The sequence below is a fragment of the Mizuhopecten yessoensis genome, unplaced genomic scaffold (genome assembly GCF_002113885.1).
Source record: "Mizuhopecten yessoensis strain PY_sf001 unplaced genomic scaffold, ASM211388v2 scaffold8131, whole genome shotgun sequence".
Lineage (NCBI taxonomy): Eukaryota > Metazoa > Mollusca > Bivalvia > Pectinida > Pectinidae > Mizuhopecten > Mizuhopecten yessoensis.
In genome coordinates this window covers 656,597-682,211 of record NW_018407394.1, presented here as the reverse complement: position 1 = coordinate 682,211, position 25,615 = coordinate 656,597, and the positions used below count along the sequence as shown (strand labels likewise).

General features: G+C 36.5%; 2 protein-coding genes across 2 annotated transcripts in view; one reads left to right on the top strand and one right to left on the bottom strand.

Annotated features, from left to right (window-relative positions):
- Nucleotides 1-12,943, bottom strand: part of LOC110455124 — a 13,834-nt gene extending 891 nt beyond the window's left edge. The window contains exon 1 of the mRNA XM_021505075.1: nucleotides 11,611-12,943. Within this exon, the coding sequence (XP_021360750.1) occupies nucleotides 11,643-12,371 (729 nt within the window). The 5' untranslated portion in view covers nucleotides 12,372-12,943 and the 3' untranslated portion in view covers nucleotides 11,611-11,642. The remainder of the gene's footprint in view (nucleotides 1-11,610) is intronic.
- On the top strand, nucleotides 3,939-6,494 carry LOC110455123 (polypeptide N-acetylgalactosaminyltransferase 10-like). The gene is made up of 2 exons (XM_021505074.1): nucleotides 3,939-4,152; nucleotides 4,769-6,494. The coding sequence occupies exons 1-2, from the start codon at nucleotides 4,016-4,018 to the stop codon at nucleotides 6,438-6,440; spliced, it is 1,809 nt and encodes a 602-aa protein (XP_021360749.1). The 5' UTR covers nucleotides 3,939-4,015; the 3' UTR covers nucleotides 6,441-6,494.
- Nucleotides 12,944-25,615: the final 12,672 nt, after the last annotated feature.

Sequence of the window (25,615 nt, the reverse complement as noted above, 5' to 3'; positions counted from 1 at the left end):
GGGGGGGGGGGGTCACTCATTATCACTCCCACATCATTATTGTGCATTCAACAATCATTAACGCTCTCACATCATCATCATCATCATCATATCATCAGCAGCAGCAGCAGCAGCAACATCATCATCATCATCAACAACAACAACAACAACATCATCATCGTCATCAGCATCAACATCATCATCATTAACATCATCATCATCATCATCATCATCATCATCAACAACAACAACAACATCATCATCGTCATCAACATCATCATCATCGTCATCAGCATCAACATCATCATCATTAACATCATCATCATCAACAACAACAACAACATAATCATCATCATCATCATCAACATCATTATCATCAACAACATCATTATCATCAACATCATTATCATCAACATCATCATCATCATCATCTGACATACACAACATCAACAACATGTAATCCGTAATGATACAAATGTCAATAATACATACATAGACATTTATATAAATTATATTGATATGCATGTTTACGTCACTCGTGCCTTATTTGTCTCCAAAATATATCCTGCAAATTTACGAAGATCGCTGATATTGTCAACACTTAGTAACTGTACAAGTGTATACATTGAAGGATTTCGCCAGTAATATGGTTTTACGTATTTTACTCTCAGAATATGATAATTTCTGCATATCAAAATAAAATGATATTCGTCTTCTAAATCTGAATTGCAGCTCATACAGTGTCTTTGTTCTCTCGTTGTGTTATTGTATCTACCAGTCTCCACTGGTCGTATCCAACGTCATATCTCCGAGGAATTGAAAGTTCAAATACACCGCTTACAGCACGAAAGTGCGCGAATGGTTTCTAATATACTGACACCGTTGCTCCGAATTTTAACAGAAAGCCCAAGAAAAATAGATAAATAAATAAAAAGTACCCATACTCTATCACTTGACACCGAAACAGAGGGTAGAGTGGAGATCATATTAGAATATTCAACTGCGTGAAATGCAGGAAACGGTACACGCAGTATATACTTTGGTGTCGTTATTTTGTTCTTTTTCCTTTATTTTATGGACGGGTATTTCAAAACACGGGGAAAGCATGTCATCTTTTTTTTAAATACGAGCTTCAAGATCAGGCTCTCAGCTTTTCATTGGTATACGATATGTGCGTCTGCGATGCTGGAATAATATTTTACAATGATTGTAATTTGAAAATAAATCGCCTCACAGAAGATATAGTTTCCAGATCGTCTCATGTCACATGAATTGATGACGTCATAAACAATGCCGAGCGTGATGTCAAAATTCGTTAAAAGCCGAGCAGCCCAGATCGGTCCTGTGGAAATCAACGTAAAAATCAGATCGGCCCAAATCGGCCCTGTGGCAGTCCAAGGTTTAACTGCTAGATGTAACTACACAACACACATATTTTTTTTTAAAGATCTTGTTATTCATATGTCGTACAAGTAATTCCGCAGTACTTTTAGTACAATGTACACAGTCTAGTTGAGGTTATATGAACGAATTTAATCAATATGGATATTTAAATTAACACGTCAAGGAAATGTTAGTCCTGAAAAATCAAACACACAATACAATTGTGAATTAGAAGTTATTTATTCATTTATTTATTTATTCCTTTTTTTTCTTTTTTTTCAGCTTTTAAAATTTGAAATTTCGAGGATGGGATACATTTTTTACATAATACAAGTATTGAAAGTGAACCCTATTTCTTTATAACATCCCAAATATTCTCTTGATTGAGAAAAAAAAGTTGGGGTATATATTTTCTTACTTGGTACTTGAAATGAATCACTGTGCTATACATATTAGTTCAGAAAACAATGGGCAATGCATGGATTTATGTAAATTCGTAATAAACGTTATCGAATTTTGGATGTGAATTTCACTGTAAAAACAGTCCTTCATATACATCAGTGCTTTATTGAATTGTATGTGTAAGGTGTAATGTATGTGATCTAAATGTAATGGAGAATACTGATGTTGCTGTCATTATTGAGTCTTGTTAGGTTTACCGGTATAAATATGCAAGTCTGTCTCAGCTTATGAATAATAAGACGTTTTGGGCCATGTTGCTACGTTGCTTCAATTTTATCTCTTACGCGCTTATAAATGGTTTTGTTGGTGAAGGGGGCGGGGAGGTCTAGAATCCCAGGAACTTCATCACTCTCGCCCCACACGTGCACCACCACCGCCATACCTAAACTTCCTAATATGGTTACGTCTTTAAAACTATACTCAGTTCTTAGACCGTTCTTGCTTTTTCCTGGCAAATAAACCAATAAAAGAAGTGGGTCATAGAAATTGCGAAAGTGTGATGGGAGTTGTTTATTTTCCGAATTAGCTGTTTTATTCGCCTCTGACTGAACCCATCATTTAAGGTCAAGATTGATATAAGTGTTGCAAATGACATGCGCTGTGCGAATTATTTGTGTCGATGTCGATAGGTTCGTTACCTATTCATCTAAACAACAACATACATGTCATGCCGGCAATGCACGCACGCGATACCTCAGACAGTGACTAAAAGTACGGAAGCTTGTGAGAACCACATACACGTGTTAGTCTGTGTCGACCACAAGCTTGGACCATTGTAACGTGGGATGAATTTTGTACAGAGGTACGCCATAATCTGTTTAATTTTACTGAGACTTTAATTTGGTTGCAAATAATTGAAATTCAATTTTCAACTAAAAAAAAGCATTAGTATATTTAATATTATCCCTAGGAAAGTACCTGTAATTAACTTTTTCAACCCAACGACTCGATTACAAAATTAAAAAAGTGTGGCAGATTTTAAGTATACTGTACATAGGATTACGGTCGTCTTCTAGCTTCTAACTAGAGGGAATTTCAAATCGAAAAAAAATTCGTAAGAATATAAATCGGTTACATACATATTCCATAAAGACCAATATATACAAAATGAATGTAACCAATTTGCGTTCATACCGGTATGAACATACCATTCAACCCTTATGTTTACATTCTAAATATTTGGTTATTTATAGATATTCCCTTACATTTTCGAAATTTGAAGTGTCTGTGTTGTCAGCGCAAACAATATTTCTGGAACAGCCCAGCGCAACCAAAATGTTTGATTCTAATGGTTGTTTCATGTTAATCGAGGCGGGAGGAGAAGCTTCAAAGTGATACCGATCGAATTGCGTTCACAGCTCAATACACCCAATTTTTCCTAGTAATAATCATAGAGGAACTTATAGTGGAAATGTAAACTTATGTGTATGTCTATGTTCTAGTATTTGCACGCGTATATTTTATAAGGTACTCAATCACAGAGACACGTGCTGACGTTGTGCACGTACTTCAATATCTATCATTACAAGCACAATATAGCTCCAATTTGAAAAACAAAAAGAAAAAAAATCATGGTTACTCGACTGGTTGCATTGCCGACTAGTTCTCTCCAAGGCATTTGAAAAACGCTATCATAGAAAATTTTCGTTTTTCAAACACAAACAATATACTTGTAATTTGATTATTTTTCCTCAATGCGATCAGCGTTCTTCTTCAATGAAGATAAATGTGTTTTTGCAGAAAACGATCAACAACCAGTTAGTAGACCATTGGAGTCGAAAATACAATACTAACTTATTGTCGACCTATTCCTGCCATAGGTAGGTCTTGTTGTCAACCAAATTCATCTCCAAAACAGCTGCTTAACACTGCCATAGACCAAATTTCGTGTTTATTTATCATCACAATCATTAAAAAAAATGTGTATTTCATTGTTGTTATTTTAATAAAAAAAAACTTCATACGCTGTATATTTTTCTCGTTCACAACATATTTACAGTACCAATCATTGTTCTTAATCAATGAAGATATACGTATCTTGGCGAGAAAAGATCGACAACCAGTTAGTATGGTATTTTCGGCTACAATGGTCTTCCATAGATGACGCGCCCTGCTGAGCTGCACGTGCGACAACCAGTCTATAGTCACTGTTTATACGGGAACACTGCCGGTCCTCTTACAGTAAGCAACCATGTTCCCAAGGAATCTGCGGTTTTTCCTGAAGCTGATAGTAGTGTTAGCCTGGTCATCGATGGTTGCCTGGGTAATTAACACACATCGACCCACCTTCACTGGAGATGGTCGACTGTTGGTCAACTCGCCATTAATGTAAGACACAGTCCTTGATTTCATTATTACCAAAGAGACTTGAGAATTTGTTACAGCTATATTTGGACCTTAACTAAGATGTTCATATTTATTTTACTTGTATTCGATAAAAATGACACCCTCATATCATCAGATCATTGGGGCGTCATTTTTACCGAAAATCGGTCTAAACCCTTAAAACATGTGAAATTACTCTGAGCACCATAGTTTAGGTTCAAATATAGCTGTAACAAATTATCAGGTCCCTGTGATTATTATTTCCGGTGGTGAGTCGAGACTTTTTTTTCACCAAATTTTACAGGGCATACATCGCCTTATGCTGTTTTGAAAGATACATACAGGCATTTCAGATTTCAATCTCATGGTACAAGTGTAGTTATTTATACATGATTTTATCGATGTGTTTCTGTACCATTAATGTCTGGCGAACATAAAATTCAAATCGAAGACGGATTTACCTCTCTCTCTCTCTCTCTCTCTCTCTCTCTCTCTCTCTCTCTCTCTCATATCTTAAAAATAATGATGAATAAAATAAAGTACACTTCAGACACTGAAAGAATATTTATAATAAAAAGCACCCAATTGCATTATACATTTTCGACTTGTAATATTTCAGGGAACCCGGATATGGTGGAGATAGCAATTCCGCTGTTAAGCGAAACTGGAAAAGTAGCAATGTCGCCAATTTAGCCAACAGAAAACGGAAGAATGAATTTGGTCCGAAAGGTAACAATGCTGGAAATTATCGACAGAGTTTCTCTGATATAATTCAGGAATTCGGCATTTCTTTGTTCAAAGACACCGACCCAAGCCGTTTTTTCATCAACGTCAACAAATCTCACGCGACTCCTGTGTCTCGTGAGGTTCCGGCTACACGTTCTGCTGAGTGTGCTTCGGTTCTGTATGATAATGCTACACTTCCGGTAGCATCCATAGTGATACCGTTACATAATGAGCCATGGTCTACATTCGAGAGACTTATAAACAGTATCCTGAAGAATTCGCCTCCACCACTTATTCATGAAATCATCATCATAGATGATTTGAGTAATTTGGAACATTTGGGAGCCCCATTGGATAAGTATGTGGCACAGTTCGATTTTATGCAAATACACAGAGCGCATGAAAGACTCGGGTCGATGAAAACAAGATTTGTAGGGACCTCGATTGCAACAGGGGAAGTGGTTGTTTTCTTGGACTCGCATACAGAGGTCAATATCGGTTGGTTGGAACCATTACTGTACGAAATTGACAAAGACCGCAGGACTATTATCCAGCCTTCTATCGACTTGGTCGACCCAGAAACATTTCAATACAGGCGGTACTTCGCAAATGACATGAGAGGTCATTTTCAGTGGAGTATGGCGTACAGTTTTGTACCATTAACACCAAAGCAAAAAGCGGAAGTTGCAGCCAAACCGACGAAAGCTTTCAACACCCCAGCCATTGTGGGCTGTGCTTTTGCTGTCAATCGGAAATACTTTCTTGATATCGGTGGTCTTGACACGGGCATGCGTATATGGGGCGGAGAAGATGTAGAACTCTCTATTAGAGTGTGGCTCTGTGGCGGAAGTATGAAAATCTCACCATGTTCTCACGTTGCCCACATTTTCAAATCAGGACATCCATTCAAAATGGATTACTCCGATCTTATACACAACAACAGGCGGACAGCGGAGATGTGGCTCGGTGATTACAAGCGATATTTCTATTATTTCAGCTCTGCACTTGCCCAAAGCGCAGAACCATCTGAAAAGTTTGACGAAATGGATAAAATCAAACAGAAATTTAAATGCAAAGGTTTCGATTGGCTTCTCCAAAACGTTTACCCGGAACTTGAAGTCCCTCCAGAGGGCAGCGAACATTTCGGACACCTTCGTAACCTTGGTTCCGGTTATTGTTTCGGTCCTTCGGAAAACCGCGTTCTCGGAGATAATCCTATTATAGTAATAGGCGATTGTTTCGCATACTATAAAGTACGTAACTTTGCATTACTTGGAAACGGTCAACTTAAGATGGACGGGAAATGTATTGAAGTCGACAGAGACTATTTAATTGTGACACCATGTATAACCGGAAGTGGAAGATGGGACATGAAACAGAAATTACTCGTCTATGCTGATGACGATGGCTCCTCTAAGTGTGTCGGGCAAGTTGTAAAAACAATTAATTTAGTTGAAACTGCGGTAGCTATGACACTGTCCTGTACTGATTATGAACTGAAATATGTTGAATGGGAGATTGGTACCAAATTGTCCAAAATGGAGGAATCGTGGGCAAAAGCATAGCCAATATCTTCATTGATTGTGAAATACTAACGTAATTATACGCTAAATATATTCAATTTTGTGTTTTATTTTTTCTCTTTTTGTTTTAGCGACAGAAGCATTATAATTGTTCACATACTGATACCTATAAGCGATATTATTCATAACTAGGAGTTTATTTCTATCTCATTATAACTAATCAGAAATATTGAAAATTACACCTCATTTTATGTGTGACGATAACTCGTTTTAGACCCTCTAATAAGGCCAAAAAAAAGATACCTATGTTTCCCGTTTCCCGACCGACCCTATTTTTTCAAGCCAACCCTAATACATTTTATTGTTTTATTTACAGTCACTGTAATGCATGTATTAGCCGTTTAATTGTTCAAAGTGTACATATAATTTGTTATGTACTTTATTAGTGTGGTCAGTGTCCGAGTTTTATTTGAAGGTAGTAGCTAAGTAGCCGTAGATATTTGTGGTTATGGTATAGGTTGGGATCTCTAGATTAGTGGGACTGTCTGTAGTCTAGGTTGGGGGTCAGTCTGTGATGTCAGCTGATGCTGACCACCAGAGTCAAATTTAGCAGGATTTATGGCCAGTTTTTAACAGGATTTCAGCAGCATCAACAATTTTAATGAATCAACATTTTTATTGTAACAGGATTTTGCTAAGGCACAGATAGTAAGGTAGTTCAGCGTGGGAGTTGAAGGAGAAGAGAGTTGGGTTGGGGTCTTTAGGAAAGAGGTTTAGTTAGGGAGACCCAGTTGAGAGGTCAAGAGATATAGAGGAGAGTTAGAAAGTGAGAGTAACGTGAGAATTAGGAAGTGAGTAATAATAGTAGTTTTTGCTGTAGTTTGTATATCTATGCAGTTTTACAGTTTATAGTTGGAGATAATTCAGTTTGAAGTGGAGAGATTGAGTTCACAATAGTGAAGACTTGTATAGTTTATGACAGATTAAAAAACTTGTGTTGTAGATATAGTGTAAAATATAAGTATACTTATTTTGTTGTTCAGTTAATTTGAACTGGAGGCAGTGGAAATCGAGAACAGAAAGTATCAGTAATACAAAAGAGAACATAACACTGGTGACCATCAGTGGAGTTTGGATTACTAAACACTAGTGTCCAGCTGTAGGGATAATTTAGAAATGTAGCATTGATGGTAGCAATACTGTAAATTATGGTTTGTTATTCCATAATCATTTAGATGGGTAAAATAATAATTTACTTCAGTGTGTTGTTTGAGCCTGCTCAACACAAAAATTGTGAATGCATTTGTGTATTTATTTTACATGAATCAAAAATTATATATTTGGTGCCTTTCATACTTAATTAAAACAATAACATATTGTTAACATTCACGAAGGTAATCAGGAGATTTTCTTAACCAAAAAAAAATTAATGTTTTTCCTACCATATTTTTTGGAGCCGAAACAGGAAACACCAATATTATTTTTATTTGGCCTAAGATGTGTCGTAATGTATATCGTCAGTAATTGCTTTTATCCCCTTGGAGCCCCATTTAAGTTTGTAGGATGACACACATCCTCGTTCGACACCGAAACACCGTTTTTAACATGCGAGTACTATGGAAATCCCTTTGGGCCTTTTCCGTCTTGATGAAGCTTGCCGGAAAGGGCCGAACGATTTTCCGATTGTTGTGGACTGTTGACCTTGTACCTGACGTTACTATGTCTGTACCCTATAGTCAGTAAATAAGCACGCCTATTATACCATTATAGTTTATCAATTTTCGGATATTGCTTTATGCAAATATTTGTCCATCTGTTGGGTTCCCTGCTTATAAATATAAATATTGATTAGCCCAAAAGTATTGTCAGTTTTCAAGCATATCGTTATTCGCCATAGGTTGTGTTATATTTATGACCGATGATTCATCTGAAAGCATATATCAAATTATGACATTTGAGCATAACAAGGTGTCGATTTGAACGTTTAACATAGTGTGCATGCTAACATGTAATCCAATGTCTGTCCGTTTAGTTGGCATGGACTGTACAGCAAATATCGTTGGTTAGCAAACCTCTCCGTTTCCCAGTATAGCTGTCGGTGATCGCCAACTTCCGTCCTGAACAAAGCGATGAACTCTTATTCCACAACCTTGATAAACAATGTCTACTGAATCAAAATCAATCATCTTTTCAATATGTCGGATGTTGACAACATTTAAAAAAAATAAAGATTAAACCAGACAAATGAGCAAAGGGTATTGATATAATTCAAGTTACCCTTGAAATTAAAAATGAGTTATTGATTTTCAGTTTATTTCAACATAATTTACATCAATGCATAAACGGATCTATAGCATACAAACTGTATATGATATTATAGAGAAGAGCCATTGCGCTAATTGACACTCTTCTGAATCTACATTTACCAGCAGAACAGGAATAAGTGATGTGGTATAGGGTGGATACATGTATACTTTCAAATGATGGGGTTCGCAGGTTTTATCTTGACCCAACTTGTACTTCGTTTATGAAATTCAAGGGTTCTACTCTCGAAATACTTATCTTCTCTACTAAAGATACATTTGTAAGTGCATGGTGAGCGGAATTCTTGGATTTCGAAGAGTGCGTTTACAGTTGTTATACCCCATATTTGTATAAACGTATCTGATTAGGTGATATCGATCACATAAAAGGACAATAAAACAGCAGTGCATTCACACACGCTCGAGTTTCCCCGAAACTTGCATGCATAAGTGCCACCAAAACTGAGTTCCGAATGACTGAAGCAGACGACGACAATAGCGCGTCAACCAGATCATTCTTACTTTTGGAATATTGTTTTATTTCGGCATAATGGAATATTTATCTTCCTTGTGGTAGGGAAACACGATTATTTGTTTCTCTTTCGTTAATCATGTTTATCTCGGGCTTCTCCCTCGTGAAACCAGATTAATTACGGAGAAACAAAGAAACGTTTTCCCCTACAGTAAGGGCTATAAAACTAAATCTATTATATATACGACAACGACACTATCTTCTCTTCTCTGTCCACTCAATGAGTCGTATAAGTACAAAGAAAAAATGACAGCAGTTTGATGAAATGCTCTTTGTATAAAAACTGAAGCTGAAATAGTTTCCTTTTTATTTTGACACAAATCTGTAAAACAAAACAAATCTTTTGCTTTTGATATTTCTCGCTGACGTTTCTTCACTCGCTTTCTTATCTTTAACAATATTGCTTTAGTTTGTAAAATGTATCTCTTTGATTTTATTAATCACTACACACACAGGGCCATAGGACTTAAAGCCCTAATCCGTGACTAGCTCACCGTTGAAATGGATTTAAAATGTCCGCAAACGTTACCAGACTACCGAGATCTGAGACACATTCGTGCACAGTGTCTTTCTACATGTATCACAGGGGCTTGTAACAAAATAAAAAATTATATACGAACACTCATAAAATGGATTTAAAATTTCCTCAACCGCTACCTTACTCTGAGACACATTCGTGCTCACAGCGATTTTCAACACATATCACAGGGGCTTGTAACATATATATATATATATACTGTATACGAACACGCATAATGTCAAGCACTATGGATGATCGTATTTTTTATTTTTATATATTTGTTGCAAGCCCCTGTGTGCAGATTACCACGTTTATATGCACATATAAATGTCCACTTATATTAATCGCCTTTACTACGTTTCAGTTTCGTAAATGCTGTTTAGAACCAGATATATTAGAGAGGTCACTGATTCCGTATAACGAAAGTCTCGCCTAAGGGTCAAAAGGTCAGGACTTATACAAGCCAAATGAATTTAAATTACATGTAATTTAAAACTGAGGTTCATGTACTTACAAAGTTTTAAAGTTCCAACACACAGTATTTAATAAATATAACTTATTTTTATTGTCGTATTTATCTTAACTAAATTCATAATGTAGATAGAACAAAACTCAAAAACACAATACATTTATCAATATAGCACTATATCTTTTTTATATAAAAGTTTTAAGTAATCAAACGTATGTATAGATAGGAACAACAGACGTGTATGGTTAAACCAGACATAAAGTAACACAGACAGAGTTATTAACCAAATACAGTGTAATGGTGTATATTGATTTAACACCCGACCCCCCCCCCCCCCCAAAAAAAAAAAAAAAAAAAAAAAAGTGGATAAAAACACTTTTGTTAATTAGCTGTTCAAATCACGTCTCCGGGTCCATTCTACTACACGACACACATCCGTACATTACACCGATGACACTCGTACATCGTAACTGCGGGAACTTAATTATATTGGGCCATAACATTTCAAAGTTATAAATCGTTTGGACATTTGAGCTACAAGGATCCGATAATTTATTCATTTGGTATGTTTGGACTTACCCTGAGGTGTTGAGAGTACATGTAATATCACACGTGTTATGGGTTGGATAAACTCTCAGTAAAAATGCTAGGGTGGTCGGCTGGTGCAGTGGATAGCGCATTTGCCTTTCATCAAGGCGGTCTGGGTTCGATTCCCCGATCGTACGTTAAAAGGTGGGGGTCACCTACCCGAACACGTGGGTTTTCTCCGGGTACTCCGATTTCCTCCCACACTAAGCACCCCCGCCCCCACACGCTAATATCCGGGCAAGAGTGTGATTAATATAAGTTGAAATAAGTTGTTTCATAATTGTTGTAAAACAAATAAATTTATATTTAAAAATGCTAGCCCTGATGATGCCATTGTTACCGAGAATTGAACTCGATTGAGATCAGTTGGTATATAAGGTATTTTGCTAGATCTGTAACTACTGTACAGGCCTGCAGATTATTGTCTGTAATAAATAAGTGACCGAATATAATGTTACACCAAACCGAAAAAGACAAACAAAACACAACATATACAAATCGTACAAAAGTATGCATAGTAATAATTCTATATATATCTCTCTTCCATTTCCAGAAAACTTTCTGCGTCCGACGCTAAATAAGTGATCAGCAAACATGTCTTATGGTCCGGAAAATTAATTTCCTGGTCAACATTAGTACCTTTTTTGTCCGGAAAAAAACACCATGATCCAGACTTAAAACACTCGGGTCTCCTTCTCTGTATACATGTACGTTCGTTTGGACAAATTTAAATATTATTAAAAAAAATCACACGTTACACTTCCAAATTTATATAAAATTCTAACATCAATATGACTTACTCCCCATCACGTAATTCCCTATAGCTCTTCCATCAACTGTCCTGTACGTTCAGTGGCTCACCGATGTGACGGTGTCTTCGATTTCCACGGCGATATCGACGCGCTAACTGCTTCACACAATTCAAATGTTTTAAGAAATGATCCGAACCTAGCGCATCCGACGCTAAAAGATCGGAAACGGGAACCTGCACGTGGTGATATGTCCGTCCTGTTGATGGGGCACTTGACGCTGAATCAGAAACGTCACGCGCACGTGGCCGATAACTATGATTGGTATCTTCCTTAAGTTTAAACCTTGTTCTCTTGGTTTTAGTTTTTTTCTTCTGCTTATCATCCTCCGACGGTTTAGGATCTGGTAAATCCGGTACTTTTTCCCGACTTTTGGGAGGGAACATTTTATTTCGTAGTTCCTGATACTGTTGTTCTAGGCTCTCGTGCTCAGCCGTACTTCCGTCAATGGTAGCCGCCTGGAGGAATTTCAACATCCGGGGACTCCCTAGGGAAGAGGATGTGCTGTGTCGACTTCCTCTGCTGTCACATCGGTGTCGATTCAAATATAACTGCTCTCTGAGTCTGGCAGAGTTTAAATTGTCGATCATTTCCTGGCGTGTTTTCTGAACTTTCTCCATCCAGGACGGGAGATAGGCTGCTTGGCTGGGCGAGGTGTGAACGGTGATGTTATATCGGCGGAAAGATGTTGTCCTTCTCGGTTGGAGCTGCAAAGTAGGGTGCGACCGCTCGTTTGGGTGCATGGAGGACATTTCACCCCCAATCACTATCACGTGGTACTACAACATTGGTCAACCGGTACAGACTGCATATAATTACATTGATACACTGCAGTTGTCCGTCTATTCAGTTCACATGTATGACGTTCTCTTAAAAGTATAAGTAGCTCTTAAAACGATTAACTATTTGTATATGTGCGCGTGTACGGGATAACTATTAATCGCTTTTGTTTCCTAATCCAATGAACGGACGAAACTGAGGTAAAATTAATCACAGCTTTTAATTAGTCCAATTATTGACCTTCTACTACACACAGATAGTTTACGAGTGTATTTAAGGTAATCCAACAGCCGACAAAACGTTAGTACTTTCGTACAGAATTCATTGTTCAGCAATTATCACAGTCTCCATGAATTGACCTTAAGTATTCTACCACATTGTCCATTTACGCGACCAGCACAGACCCAATATGGCCCGTTACCCGCGATCGTTTGTGTTGTATAATGTGTCTTTTGCTATTTGATAGCACACTCTTATCCGGGTAACTATAATACACTATTTGCACTGTCGCCACCGGTCACAAATACATCGTAAATTGATTTCCCAGCCTAGCACTCGGAGAAATAAAACTGGTCCACACCAGAATCCAGTGAAAACCCGGGTAGCAAAACACAGGTGAAAATCCAGGTGAAAACACATCATCTGGTTAATGCAGCTTTTATAGATTACCCCCATGTTTGCCCGAAGATTTCGATACCAGATTATTTGCCTGGCACAATGAGTGCACCATTTGTCAATAACCTTATCACAAATTAAAATGAGTATCTATCCATTTCATCTACTGATCCAGAAACGATTATTTGAGGTCATATGAAGATCCCAAATTCACATATCTTACTTCTTTATATATCTCACCTCATTTCAAAGTCAAATGACAGTAACGATGCCGAAGAAATTCTTGTCATATATTTTTCAAAGGAAAATAATCCAAACTCTCGATATATAGTAACGCCTTATACTTATAAAAACTGGATAAATGACTTCCAATGTGTACTACATATACATGTACACCCACCCCCACCCCCATCCATCTCCCCACCCTTACCGCCAATTCTCTACCCAATCCCTACCCCTTCAGACACAAATAATATCAGCGCGTAATCAAATAAAAATCAGGAAGATATATTCTGGTTTTAATTATTTTTTAAAAGCTTAGAAATATAGTCCTTGGTGTCTTATTGCGATGAAAACGATTCTGCTTCTTAATTTACAAAGATCTCTGCCGATAATTTCTTGGTGAGATATTGTTCCTACTTTCGTTAATCGATTTAAATACCGCCTTTGGTTGCTATTTTTTCATTATAGCCCTCCCTATATGTGTTTAGATTGGACAGGGAACACATGAACACTCGTGCCGATAAGACATGTACACAATATGAATTAGGTGGTAAACACGCCCCGCCGACCAGATCGATTGGTAATGTACATACTAGCATGGCTCAATGTTAATATACAACCCGATTTGACAAAGTTATTGGTTTTACGCTATTGCAAACAGCATAATCTATTTAGATATGTACGACATATACTTTACACAGAGATTGAGATAAGAAGGACAAATACACTTTCCTTTGCCAAATTCGTTTAACTTGGCATGCTCTCCTCAATGACTAATCAAAATCGAAAGTTTACATATCAACTACATGTATATGTAAACTTAAATGTACATCATCTTATATACACAAGTGTATACTTGAATTCGTCAGATTATTCTGAGCAATATCAACGTGTTCAGTCTGTACATGTTGGACATACAATGAGAAATAAACACATATGTGTACTAAATAAACGTAAGATTGAATTTATACACGTGTGGTACCTAATGTACGGAGGTTTAAGTTATATACGCGTGTGTACACGTAATGTAAGATTTAGCAATATACACGTGTGATACCTAATGTACGGAGGGTCAAGTTATAAACACGTGTGTACACGTAATGTAACATTGAGCAATATACACGTGGGTGTACCTAATGTATGTATTGTCGGTTATGTACACGTGTGTTTACCTAATGTATGTATGGTTGTACACGTAATGTAAGATTGGGCAATATACACGTGTGGTACCTAATGTACGGAGTTTTAAGTTATATACACATGTGTACACGTAATGTAAGATTGTGCAATATACACATGTGGTACCTAATGTACGGAGGTTTAAGTTATATACACGTGTTTACACGTAATGTAAGATTGAGCAATATACCCGTGTGTGTACCTAATGTACGGAGTTTTAAGTTATATACACATGTGTACACGAAATGTAAGATTGTGCAATATACACATGTGGTACCTAATGTACGGAGGTTTAAGTTATATACACGTGTTTACACGTAATGTAAGATTGAGCAATATACACATGTGGTACCTAATGTACGAAGGTTTAAGTTATATACACGTGTGTACACGTAGTGTAAGATTGAGCAATATACACGTGTGTGTACCTAATGTACAGAGTTTTAAGTTATATACACGTGTGTACACGTAGTGTAAGATTGAGCAATATACACGTGTGTGTACCTAATGTACAGAGTTTTAAGTTATATACACGTGTGTACACATAATGTAAGATTGAGCAATATACACATGTGTGTACCTAATGTACGGAGTTTTAAGTTATATACACATGTGTACACGTAATGTAAGATTGAGCAATATACACGTGTGTGTACCTAATGTACGTAAGATTGGGTTACATACACGTGTGTGCGACCTAATGTATGTAAAATTGAAGTGTATACACGTGTGTGTACCTAATGTACGTAATATTTAGTTATATACACGTGTGTGTAACTAATGTTTGTAAGAATGAGTTATATACACGTGTGTGTACTTTATGTACGTAAAATTGAGTTATATACACGTGTGTGTGTACCTTATGTTCGTAAGTTGGAGCTATATACATGTGTGTGTACCAAATGTATGTAAGGTTTAGTTATATGCACGTGTGTGGACCTAATGTACGTAAAATGTATTTATGTACACGTGCGTGTACCTAATGTATGTATGGTTGAGTTATGTACACGTGTGTGCACCTAATGGTTGTATGGTTGGGTTATGTACACGTGTGTGTGTGTACCTTATGTTCGTAAGTTGGAGCTATATACATGTGTGTGTACCAAATGTATGTAAGCTTTAGTTATATGCACGTGTGTGGACCTAATGTACGTAAAATGTATTTATGTACACGTGCGTGTACCTAATGTATGTATGGTTGAGTTATGTACACGTGTTATGTACACGTGTGTGTACCTAATGTATGTATTGTTGCGTTATGTACACGTGTGTGTACCTAATGTATGTATGGTTGAGTTATGTACACGTGTGTGTACCTAATGTATGTAATATTGAGTTTTGTACACGTGTGTGTACCTAATGGTTGTATGGTTGGGTTATGTACACGTGTGTGTGTACCTTATGTTCGTAAGTTGGAGCTATATACATGTGTGTGTACCTAATGTATGTAAGGTTTAGTTATATGCACGTGTGTGTACCTAATGTACGTAAAATCTATTTATGTACACGTGTGTGTCTCTAATGTATGTATGGTTGAGTTATGTACACGTGTTTGTACCTAATGTATGTAAGATTGAGTAATGTACACGTGTGTGTACCTAATGTATGTAAGATTGAGTTATGTACACGAGTGTGTACCTAATGTATGTAAGATTGAGTTATGTACACGAGTGTGTACCTAATGTATGTAAGATTGAGTTATGTACACGTGTGTGGACCTAATGTATGTATGGTTGAGTTATGTACACGTGTGTGTACCTAATGGTTGTATGGTTGGGTTATGTACACGTGTGTGTGTGTACCTTATGTTCGTAAGTTGGAGCTATATACCTGTGTGTGTACCTAATGTATGTAAGGTTTAGTTATATGCACGTGTGTGTACCTAATGTACGTAAAATTTATTTATGTACACGTGCGTGTACCTAATGTATGTATGGTTGAGTTATGTATACGTGTGTGTACCTAATGGTTGTATGGTTGGGTTATGTACACTTGTGTGTGTACCTTATGTTCGTAAGTTGGAGCTATATACATGTGTGTGTACCTAATGTATGTAAGGTTTAGTTATGTACACGTGTGTGTACCTAATGTATGTATTGTTGGGTTATGTGCACGTGTGTGTACCTAATGTATGTAAAAATTGAAGTGGTCACGTGTGTGTACCTAATGTATGTATGGTTAGGTTATGTACACGTGTGTGTACCTAATGTATGTATTGTTGGGTTATGTAAACGTGTGTGCGACCTAATGTATGTAAGATTGAGTTATGTACACGTGTGTGTACCTAATGTATGTAAGATTGAGTTATGTACACGTGTGTGTAACTAATGTTTGTAAGAATGAGTTATATACACGTGTGTGTACTTTATGTACGTAAAATTGAGTTACATACACGTGTGTGTGTACCTTATGTTCGTAAGTTGGAGCTATATACATGTGTGTGTACCTAATGTATGTAAGGTTTAGTTATATGCACGTGTGTGTACCTAATGTACGTAAAATGTATTTATGTACACGTGCGTGTACCTAATGTTTGTATGGTTGAGTTATGTACACGTGTGTGTACCTAATGTATGTATTGTTCGGTTATGTACACGTGGGTGTACCTAATGTATGTAAGATTGAGTTATGTACACGTGTGTGTACCTAATGTATGTAAGATTGAGTTATGTGCACGTGTGTGTACCTTATGTATGTAAGATTGAGTTATATACACGTGTGTGTACCTAATGTATGTATTGTTGGGTTATGTACACGTGTGTGTACCTAATGTATGTAAGATTGAGTTATGTACACGTGTGTGTACCTAATGGATGTATTGTTGGGTTATGTACATGTGTGTGTACCTAATGTATGTATTGTTGGGTTATGTACACGTGTATGTACCTAATGTATGTAAGATTGAGTTATGTACACGTGTGTGTACCTAATGAATGTAAGATTGAGTTATGTACACGTGTGTGTACCTAATGTATGGATGGTTGAGTTATGTACACGTGTGTGTGTACCTTATGTACGCAAGTTATTGCCGTTCATGCGTTTATATGTTAATGTTATCTATATCACATTGAGTACAACTGTACATATGTACATGGGAAGGCAAACAAACAGATTGACCGCTAGATACCACTACCATCCACATGATAGCATTATGTACATGTTCTCCCAAGACAACAATAGTCGACTACACATGTACATGGTTATCTCAAGATGGCACTTCTATAAATATCACGAAGCACTATAACAAAAGTTTTCCACAAGAAAACACTATTACAAAGGTTCACCACAAGGTGGCACTACCGCTTAAGTTCACCACAAAATGGCACTATCATACAGGATCGCCGAAGATAGCACTACCTTACATGTTACCTCAAGATGACACTTGAACAAGATTCACCACAAGGTGGCACTACAATGAAAGTTCACCACAAGGTGGCACTATCATAAAAGTTTACCACAAGGTGGCACTACAATTAAAGTTCACCACAAGGTGGCACTACAATAAAAATTCATCAGAAGGTGGCACTACAATTAAAGTTCACCACAAGGTGGTACTACAAAGAAAGTTCACCACAAGGTGGCACTACAATGAAAGTGCACCACAAGGTGGCACTACAATGAAAGTTCACCTCAAGGTGGCACTATCATAAAAGTTTACCACAAGGTGGCACTACAATTAAAGTTCACCACAAGGTGGCGATACAATGAAAGTTCACCACAAGGTGGCGCTACAATGAAAGTTCACCACAAGGTGGCACTACAATAAAAGTTCACCACAAGGTGGCACTACAATAAAGCTTCACCACAAGATGGCACTACCATCACAAAAGGGGACTAATCTCATGGTTTATTTGATTTGAATAAAAATATATTTAAATGAAAAAGATGTCAATACTCTACAGTTTCACACGTATTGTATCACATTCACCATATAATATACATGTGTGTTAACCGTCTAATCGTGCCACGTAACCATATATTGCCACCGTACATATATAAATCAGTAACAATGACATTAACACGTATAATATACTACATAGACACTGATATCTGACTCATTACGTTGTAAATTACAATCTATGTGAGAGGGAGGGAGGACTGCACTTTTGATTTTGTCGTGTTCGCAAGAACCTTTGTTTTTTGTTTCTTTTTGTTAATGTGACATTTCAGGACAATTTACATTTTAAAATAACATACTATGATGACAATGATTGCAAATTAGAGATCTCTTTGATTAAGTATATATTCACAGAGGGGCGTATCTAGATTGGGTGAGAGTCCTTTGGATCCGGTAGAAAAGGCACAGCCCAAAATGTCTAATCAAGGTAAAAGATACATGTACCAGTGAATCAGTGATAATCGTAAGAAAGAGTTCCACTCATAGTTTCCTTGACTTAGAGTATAGAAGCAACCAAAAGGAGTTCTTCTGACTTAGAGTAACTTCCCCTGCCAAGTTTTTCATAGGCTTTGTGGCTCATAAACTAACTACTCAGTTGCTGATGTGTACGTGTAGGTACAGTTCCCAGACGTCAATGTTGGTAAAGTGTAGGTTTTGCAATGGGAAAGTGCTGAGTTTGATCCCTGAAGTTTAATTTCAGTTTTTACTAACTAAAATTCTGTAAAATGCATTACAACATGTATTTTTTATGGAACATATTTCTTTTGAATGGGACTTAAAAATACATCACAATAGAGACAATGGAAAAAGTATAGTTATTTGTTTGGCTTCGCCCGAACACCCCAGCCCAGGGTTTCATCGCTAGACCCCAGTTTAAATTTAACCAAGCCACCGGGTGGGACCCTAAATTTCTACAAAGCTCAAATAGGGGTTTAGATAGGAACACACTATGATCGTACCATTTGATGCGTGCATCTCAAAATGACGATGGTTCAATATCTTGAAGTTCCGTTTTACATGAAAACAATATATGTCAATCGCTTTCTTATGCGTGGCAATTAACACAGTTGATACACTGCTATAGTAAATACGAGTTACCTCTCGTTGATCGATCAGCACTTGTTCAGTTTCCTACATGAAAACACCACCGTATTTCTTTCTTTAAAGTATTATATTTTCATGTATTTCTCATTGTTATCAACTTCATTTGACTCAGAGTATAATTTCGCTTTTGATATACTTCAAGATCACGTACCAAGGCCCTGCCATTCCTATAAGATGATACTGAAAAAGAACGAGCATATTATATACAATTTATACGCACATGAGATTGAGGTTTACATAAAGTAAATGAATGCACTCATGTTAGTTACCAGTCGATTAGACCAACATTAGAATAACGTAAAAGGTGTAATTAATGTGTTAGATGCTAAACTGTAATATTTACTTTGGGCTCATGTAGACTGTAAAACTGTTTGGTGTTCTAAATCTGGTTTTTAAATCTGATTTCCCTGGTGATATTTCCAAGAAGCCATGAAAGGCTTACAAGGGATTGCCTCCCCTACATCATGAATTGGTCTCTAAAGTATCAAAACGAGCCAATGTAAAGCCAGCTTAATTATCACAGGGGCTCTATTCAAATCAATGCTTCATGATTTTAACGTTGCGTTGAGTTTCTATAATACAGTGTACAATGTATTTCATTATCTGAAAATGTATTTATCCGTTAACAGCGAATGCACTTCAAAATATCCGAATTAATTATATAAACGATTTTATGCGTTTATTGGCCATCTGGCAGGGAACCAACAATGATGCATGTATTTCCATATCGTGAGGGCAATACAATTAGAAAAAATCTCTCAAATCGAAAGTGTGATGCCTTTTGTCTCTATTTTTGGAGCTGCTTTGATTAATGTAAAATACGACAGCATAAACTCGAGCGCGTGAGGCAGACGCTCTAGATAAGGCATTGAAATGTGATACGGCGTTGTTTATTTGGTTAAGTTCCATGATTGTCAGCAGAGCATGCGCAGTTAACTGGTGTGACTTGGTCCAGACAGACTTACCAAACGTTACTGGGCAGCAGGGCGAACCAAACATGACTCTTACTCACAGACATCAACATCAATTGGTCCTTTATCAACATGGAGGTCACACAACTTCTCTCTCACCGTCGTGAAACTGTGTAAAAATTATAAATCACTTTAATTTGGATATAGTCTACACCTGCTGTTATCATACAGTACGACAATGGCCTTGTTCGCATCAATACTTATTAGGTTGAGGTTGATTTTGGTTAAATTTCAAGAAATTAACGTCTACGTAACGACCCTCTGTGTAATACCCGGGGGAGCGGGGCGTTTCGTAACGACTGTCCGAGTAAAACCCGGGGGAGCGGGGCGTCACATAATCCAATAATGCTGAAACCGTTAAACGCTACATTCTATAATATAAAGACAACTGGCGGGCGAAACGTTCAGTTAGCCAGAGACTTATGGACAATCTATATTCAATATAGAGTTGAATTGGAATTCTTTAAGTTTACGATGTAGTGTGTAATTTTAACCACAAATTCATCAGGGGATTTAATTCCTAATCCGTATATGTTAAAATTATCTTTGCCATTTTTTTTTCTAGATACATGTATCATTTTTTTAGTTGACTAGTTAATTCACTATCTTGAAGCGTTTATATCGCATATATGCTATTGTTTCTGGCGTGAATCGAACTCCTAAAGGATAATTAATCACAAAACCGAAAATGAACATTCACGAAATTTAATCGATATTTAAATACAGTTTATCATGTTCATCGTTTGAAGCGATCTGAGTATTTGATAAAGTACATGTACACTGTATAGATATTGTCACGAATTAACTGAAACTATGCCGTGGAAACTTGTTTTCTGGCATGACCGAGGTTCGAACCCTGCACCTCAAGTTGTTGTGCTATCGCGCTAACCGACTGAGCTACATGTACCTAGTCAACAGAACAGTTGTGTTCAAAACAAAGTTAGGGGTAGTTACACAGAATGTAGTGGGACAGGCATCCTTAAGAATAAACATAAACTATTACGTGTGCGTGTTAAGGTTATGTGCACATATTACCGTAATAGTTCTACGTTACGATGGAACTCTTCGTGGTATAAATAAAAATAAAAAAACAGATCCTTTTCCTGTCTATTTCATTTCTGTCGTGAATTTCATAAGGCAATTTTCCGCACTCGCTGAGTCTTTCCAGAAGACACTTTTATTTGAGTTTGAAAATCGTTTTCTATTAAAGTTATTAATAAAAGCTCGTCCAAACATATTTTCTCTGTCAATCTCCTTGTAGGCATCATACATGCATAATATTGCTCACTCTAAACCGAGCATAATTGATCTATTACAGTGCCACACGGTCTTTCCTTATATCCGCTGTGTAATGCTAAGAATGAGTTACCGAAGCAGACGACAACCACGGCCGTGAAGAAGCCCTAGGTTTCTTGTTCCAGGAAAACTGTTCTAATTCGTTAAAATCAAGTATCACTTTTTAAATAGTTTGTCTTGTGATGTGTGGTGACACTCAAATAAAATAGATAAGTTCAAGTCTCAAGTTTTTTTTAATTTCCGAATGCAATTCCAAGACGGCGGGGGACAATTCCATATTAGCATTATCACATAAAAAAGAAAACACCCTTAAGCAATATTACTACACGAGGGTTTTTGTTTTGGCAGTAGCATATTTTGAATAAATACCCAATCTACGTAATGTTTTAATATTTTTACATGACAATAATTCAATTTTAATACACACTGGGGTTTCGGTAGCTATATTGCTTAATAAATGTGTTTCTCAGTATAGAATAAGCAGGACAAATAAGAATAAAATGTATCTCATATTCTATATTTGTCGCAAGCTAAACATATTCTTTGGTCTCTCGGAACCCCATTATAGCGTCCAGATTCGATTTTAAGGGAATACGCCTGCATGCGATACTGACTCAACGATTTATTGGTAATAGAAGTTAAAGGCTTTACTAAATAAAATTGAATATTAAAACTATCGACAAGATGTTTATAAAAAAAATAACATTTAGAAGATGTTTCAAACGCACCACGTAATTCTTGAATAAATACGTCATGCAGGCGTTGAGTATACATTTCCACAAACTGTTTTTTTGTTTAGCGATTCCCCTTGTAATAATCCGACATGTATATCGAACATAGCAGATAATTTACCATTTAATTTTATGCAAGAACGTACATTATCATAAATGGATCTAATTACATTTAGCAGTCTACCGCTATCACCACTTTTCCAAAGTTTATACCAAAGTGTATCATGTGTTACACTATCAAAGCCTTGCTGTAATCTACAAATACACAGTACAGGCTTTTATTTTGTTCTATAGTATTAATTATTAAACTATGTAATGTAAAATAGCATCCCTGGTACCAAGCCCAGGTTTAAAACCAAATTTGACATCGGTAACAACATCCTGCCTTGCACTCCATTTTAATAATCTTTTATTTACCAAGGAAGTAAATAACTTAGCTAGATGACTAATTAATGTAATTCCCCAGTAATTATTGACATTGTTTCTATTCCCCTTTTTATGAAAAGGTATAATAACACCCTGCGCCATGGACTCTGGAAAATATCCTACATGTAACATAGAATTAAATAATCTGGTCTATTCAATTATGTATCCGTTAAATAACATATCAACACCAGTCGACTTGTCACGAGACAAACCCCTAATTACTTCTATTAATTCCTCAATTCTAAAATCCACATCTAGCTCAGGATACACACACTCGGTATTTCTATCATTCATGCTATGACCTCGACCGTCGACAATAGGTACATCAGCGAGACCCTTGAAGTATTGAAAAAAAATCGTTAACGATAAATTACCTGTATCACAGGCGTTCCGCTTATATAAATTACCTGTATCACAGGCCTTCCGCTTAGATAAATTACCTGTATCACAGGCCTTCAGCTTAGATAAATTACCTGTATCACAGGCCGTCCGCATAGAAAAACTACGGTAAAATTCTGTAGGATTATTACGCTTTATCAGATACAGCATGTTCCCTTCCATTCTCAAATAGGTTCGCTTCAACTTCCTCTCTCCTACTTTATACTGTTTCTTGGCTTGCGCAAGGCTTACCCTGTTTGTCAATGACCGGTCTACATTAAAACTAGTGTTTATGTATTAATATTGTCCTTGTTGAAGGCAGATGCCTGAGGCGTGACATGTTTTCCAATGGCGAATCATTATGTTTCCCGAGGGCTGCGACCTTCGGGTACATTTCATTTTCTTTATTTCCATAGGAGTTACAATATACATGTACATACAAGTAAATATTACAATCCATTTATGTAAGATGGCGGAGAACATAGAGTAAGATAAAAGATGACATCATAGCAATGATGACAACATACAAAAGAAAATATATAATCATTGTCGGTGGCACAAAGCTGGAACATACACGATTGCTCAGATATTAAGTATAGACTTTCTTTTAGAAGTAGCCTGAATTAGATACTTACTAAGGTTTCTCAATTGTTTTACAATTTTGCAGGCGAATAATTGTATTAATTTATAGACGGAAGGACGACGGAAATAATAGGGTTTAATAAATTTGGTTCTAAGCTCCGAGCATAAACTGGACACAACAAAATAAAATGGGTTTCATCCTCGACATCGTTTCTATTGCAAAGCGGACACCGCCGTTGAGCTCTAGGTATACCATTATACCTGCCTGTTTCTATACTTAGTGTATGAGATTGTAACCTATACTTACCTAGGATATTTTTACACTTATAAGTTAGTGACTTGGTGAGGTAGAACTGCATGTCATAATGATCTACGATATATTTATACAACCTACATTTGGAGGAGATTTCAAACATGCTTCTTACTTCTTGGATAAAAGTATCTTGTAAACGTTGGGTGTATAAAAATACGAAATGTTTTTCATTAGAAACACACTGAGCCAACCAATCATCATGAAAGCCAATTCTACATAATTCATGCTTGACTTGATAAACAAAATTAGTTTTACAATTTGGTTTTTTAAGATTTAATTCGACAAGCTCATCGTAACAAGATCTCAAAATACAATTGTCAGTTTTCAATAATTTTAACCAGTACTTTATAATGGATATTTTACGCTTTATCTGTAAAGGAAATCGACCTAACTCAAAGTAAACCATAGAATTATTTACAGACTTTTTTACTCCGAGAACTTCTTTCAGGAAATGCAAATGAACTTTTTCAATTTGTGTTGCAGGATAGAACCCCCAGACTTCACAAGCATAGTTAAGTAAACAAGTGATATAAGTGTCGAATAATGACAATTTAGTTTCACAGTTTAACATAAAATTCCTTTTCAATAAAAAACAAGCTTTTCTACCCTTGGCAGCAATGTTATCCAATGCTAAAGTAAAGCTGCCATTATAATTGAATACTAGCCCCAGATAACAAAAATTGTCTACTATTTTAATAGGCCTACCATTGTATGTCCATTTCTCATTAGGTAAAACACGTTTGTTTTTTCTGAATATCACTACTTTTGTTTTATCCACATTTACCTTTAAATTCCAGCGTTCAGCATAGGAATGCAAGTGGTGAAGCATATTTTGCATATCGACTACGTCCTCGGAAAACAAAACCGTGTCGTCCGCATATAGTATAATAAAAATATTGATCAACTGTAACTGATAACTCTGACAATTTGAGTTAATTAGTTCTAACTCCATATCATTAATAAATAATGAAAATAAAATAGGGGATAAAGATTCCCCTTGTAATAAACCGATCTGGAGGTCGTACGTGGGAGACAATTTACCATTTAATTTGACGCAAGCTTTGACATTATCATAAATAGATCTTATGACATTTAACAGTCGACCCCTAACCCCTGACTTCCATAACTTAAACCATAATTTGTCATGTGATATGCTATCGAAAGCCTTTTGACATGACAAGCCTCGGGTAAAATCAAAATAATGCACCACCAAAGGACAGCGAAACTGTATCATGTTGATAAGTAACACGATATTGAGTACGTATTTTTTTATTTTATTTTTTAACGTGTTGACCCTTGTTTTGTTAAAACCTTGCAGTTCATGATAATAGTAATTACATGTTTATAGTTATAATGACATTTTCCTGAGAAAAATCCGATGCTATCGAAGTTCTATCAATACGTAGATACAATGAGTGGACAGACATGTTATAGTATAACTTATATCTTTGAGGATATTGCTATGTGTCATCCCCATGTTTCATACAACATCATTTCTTTA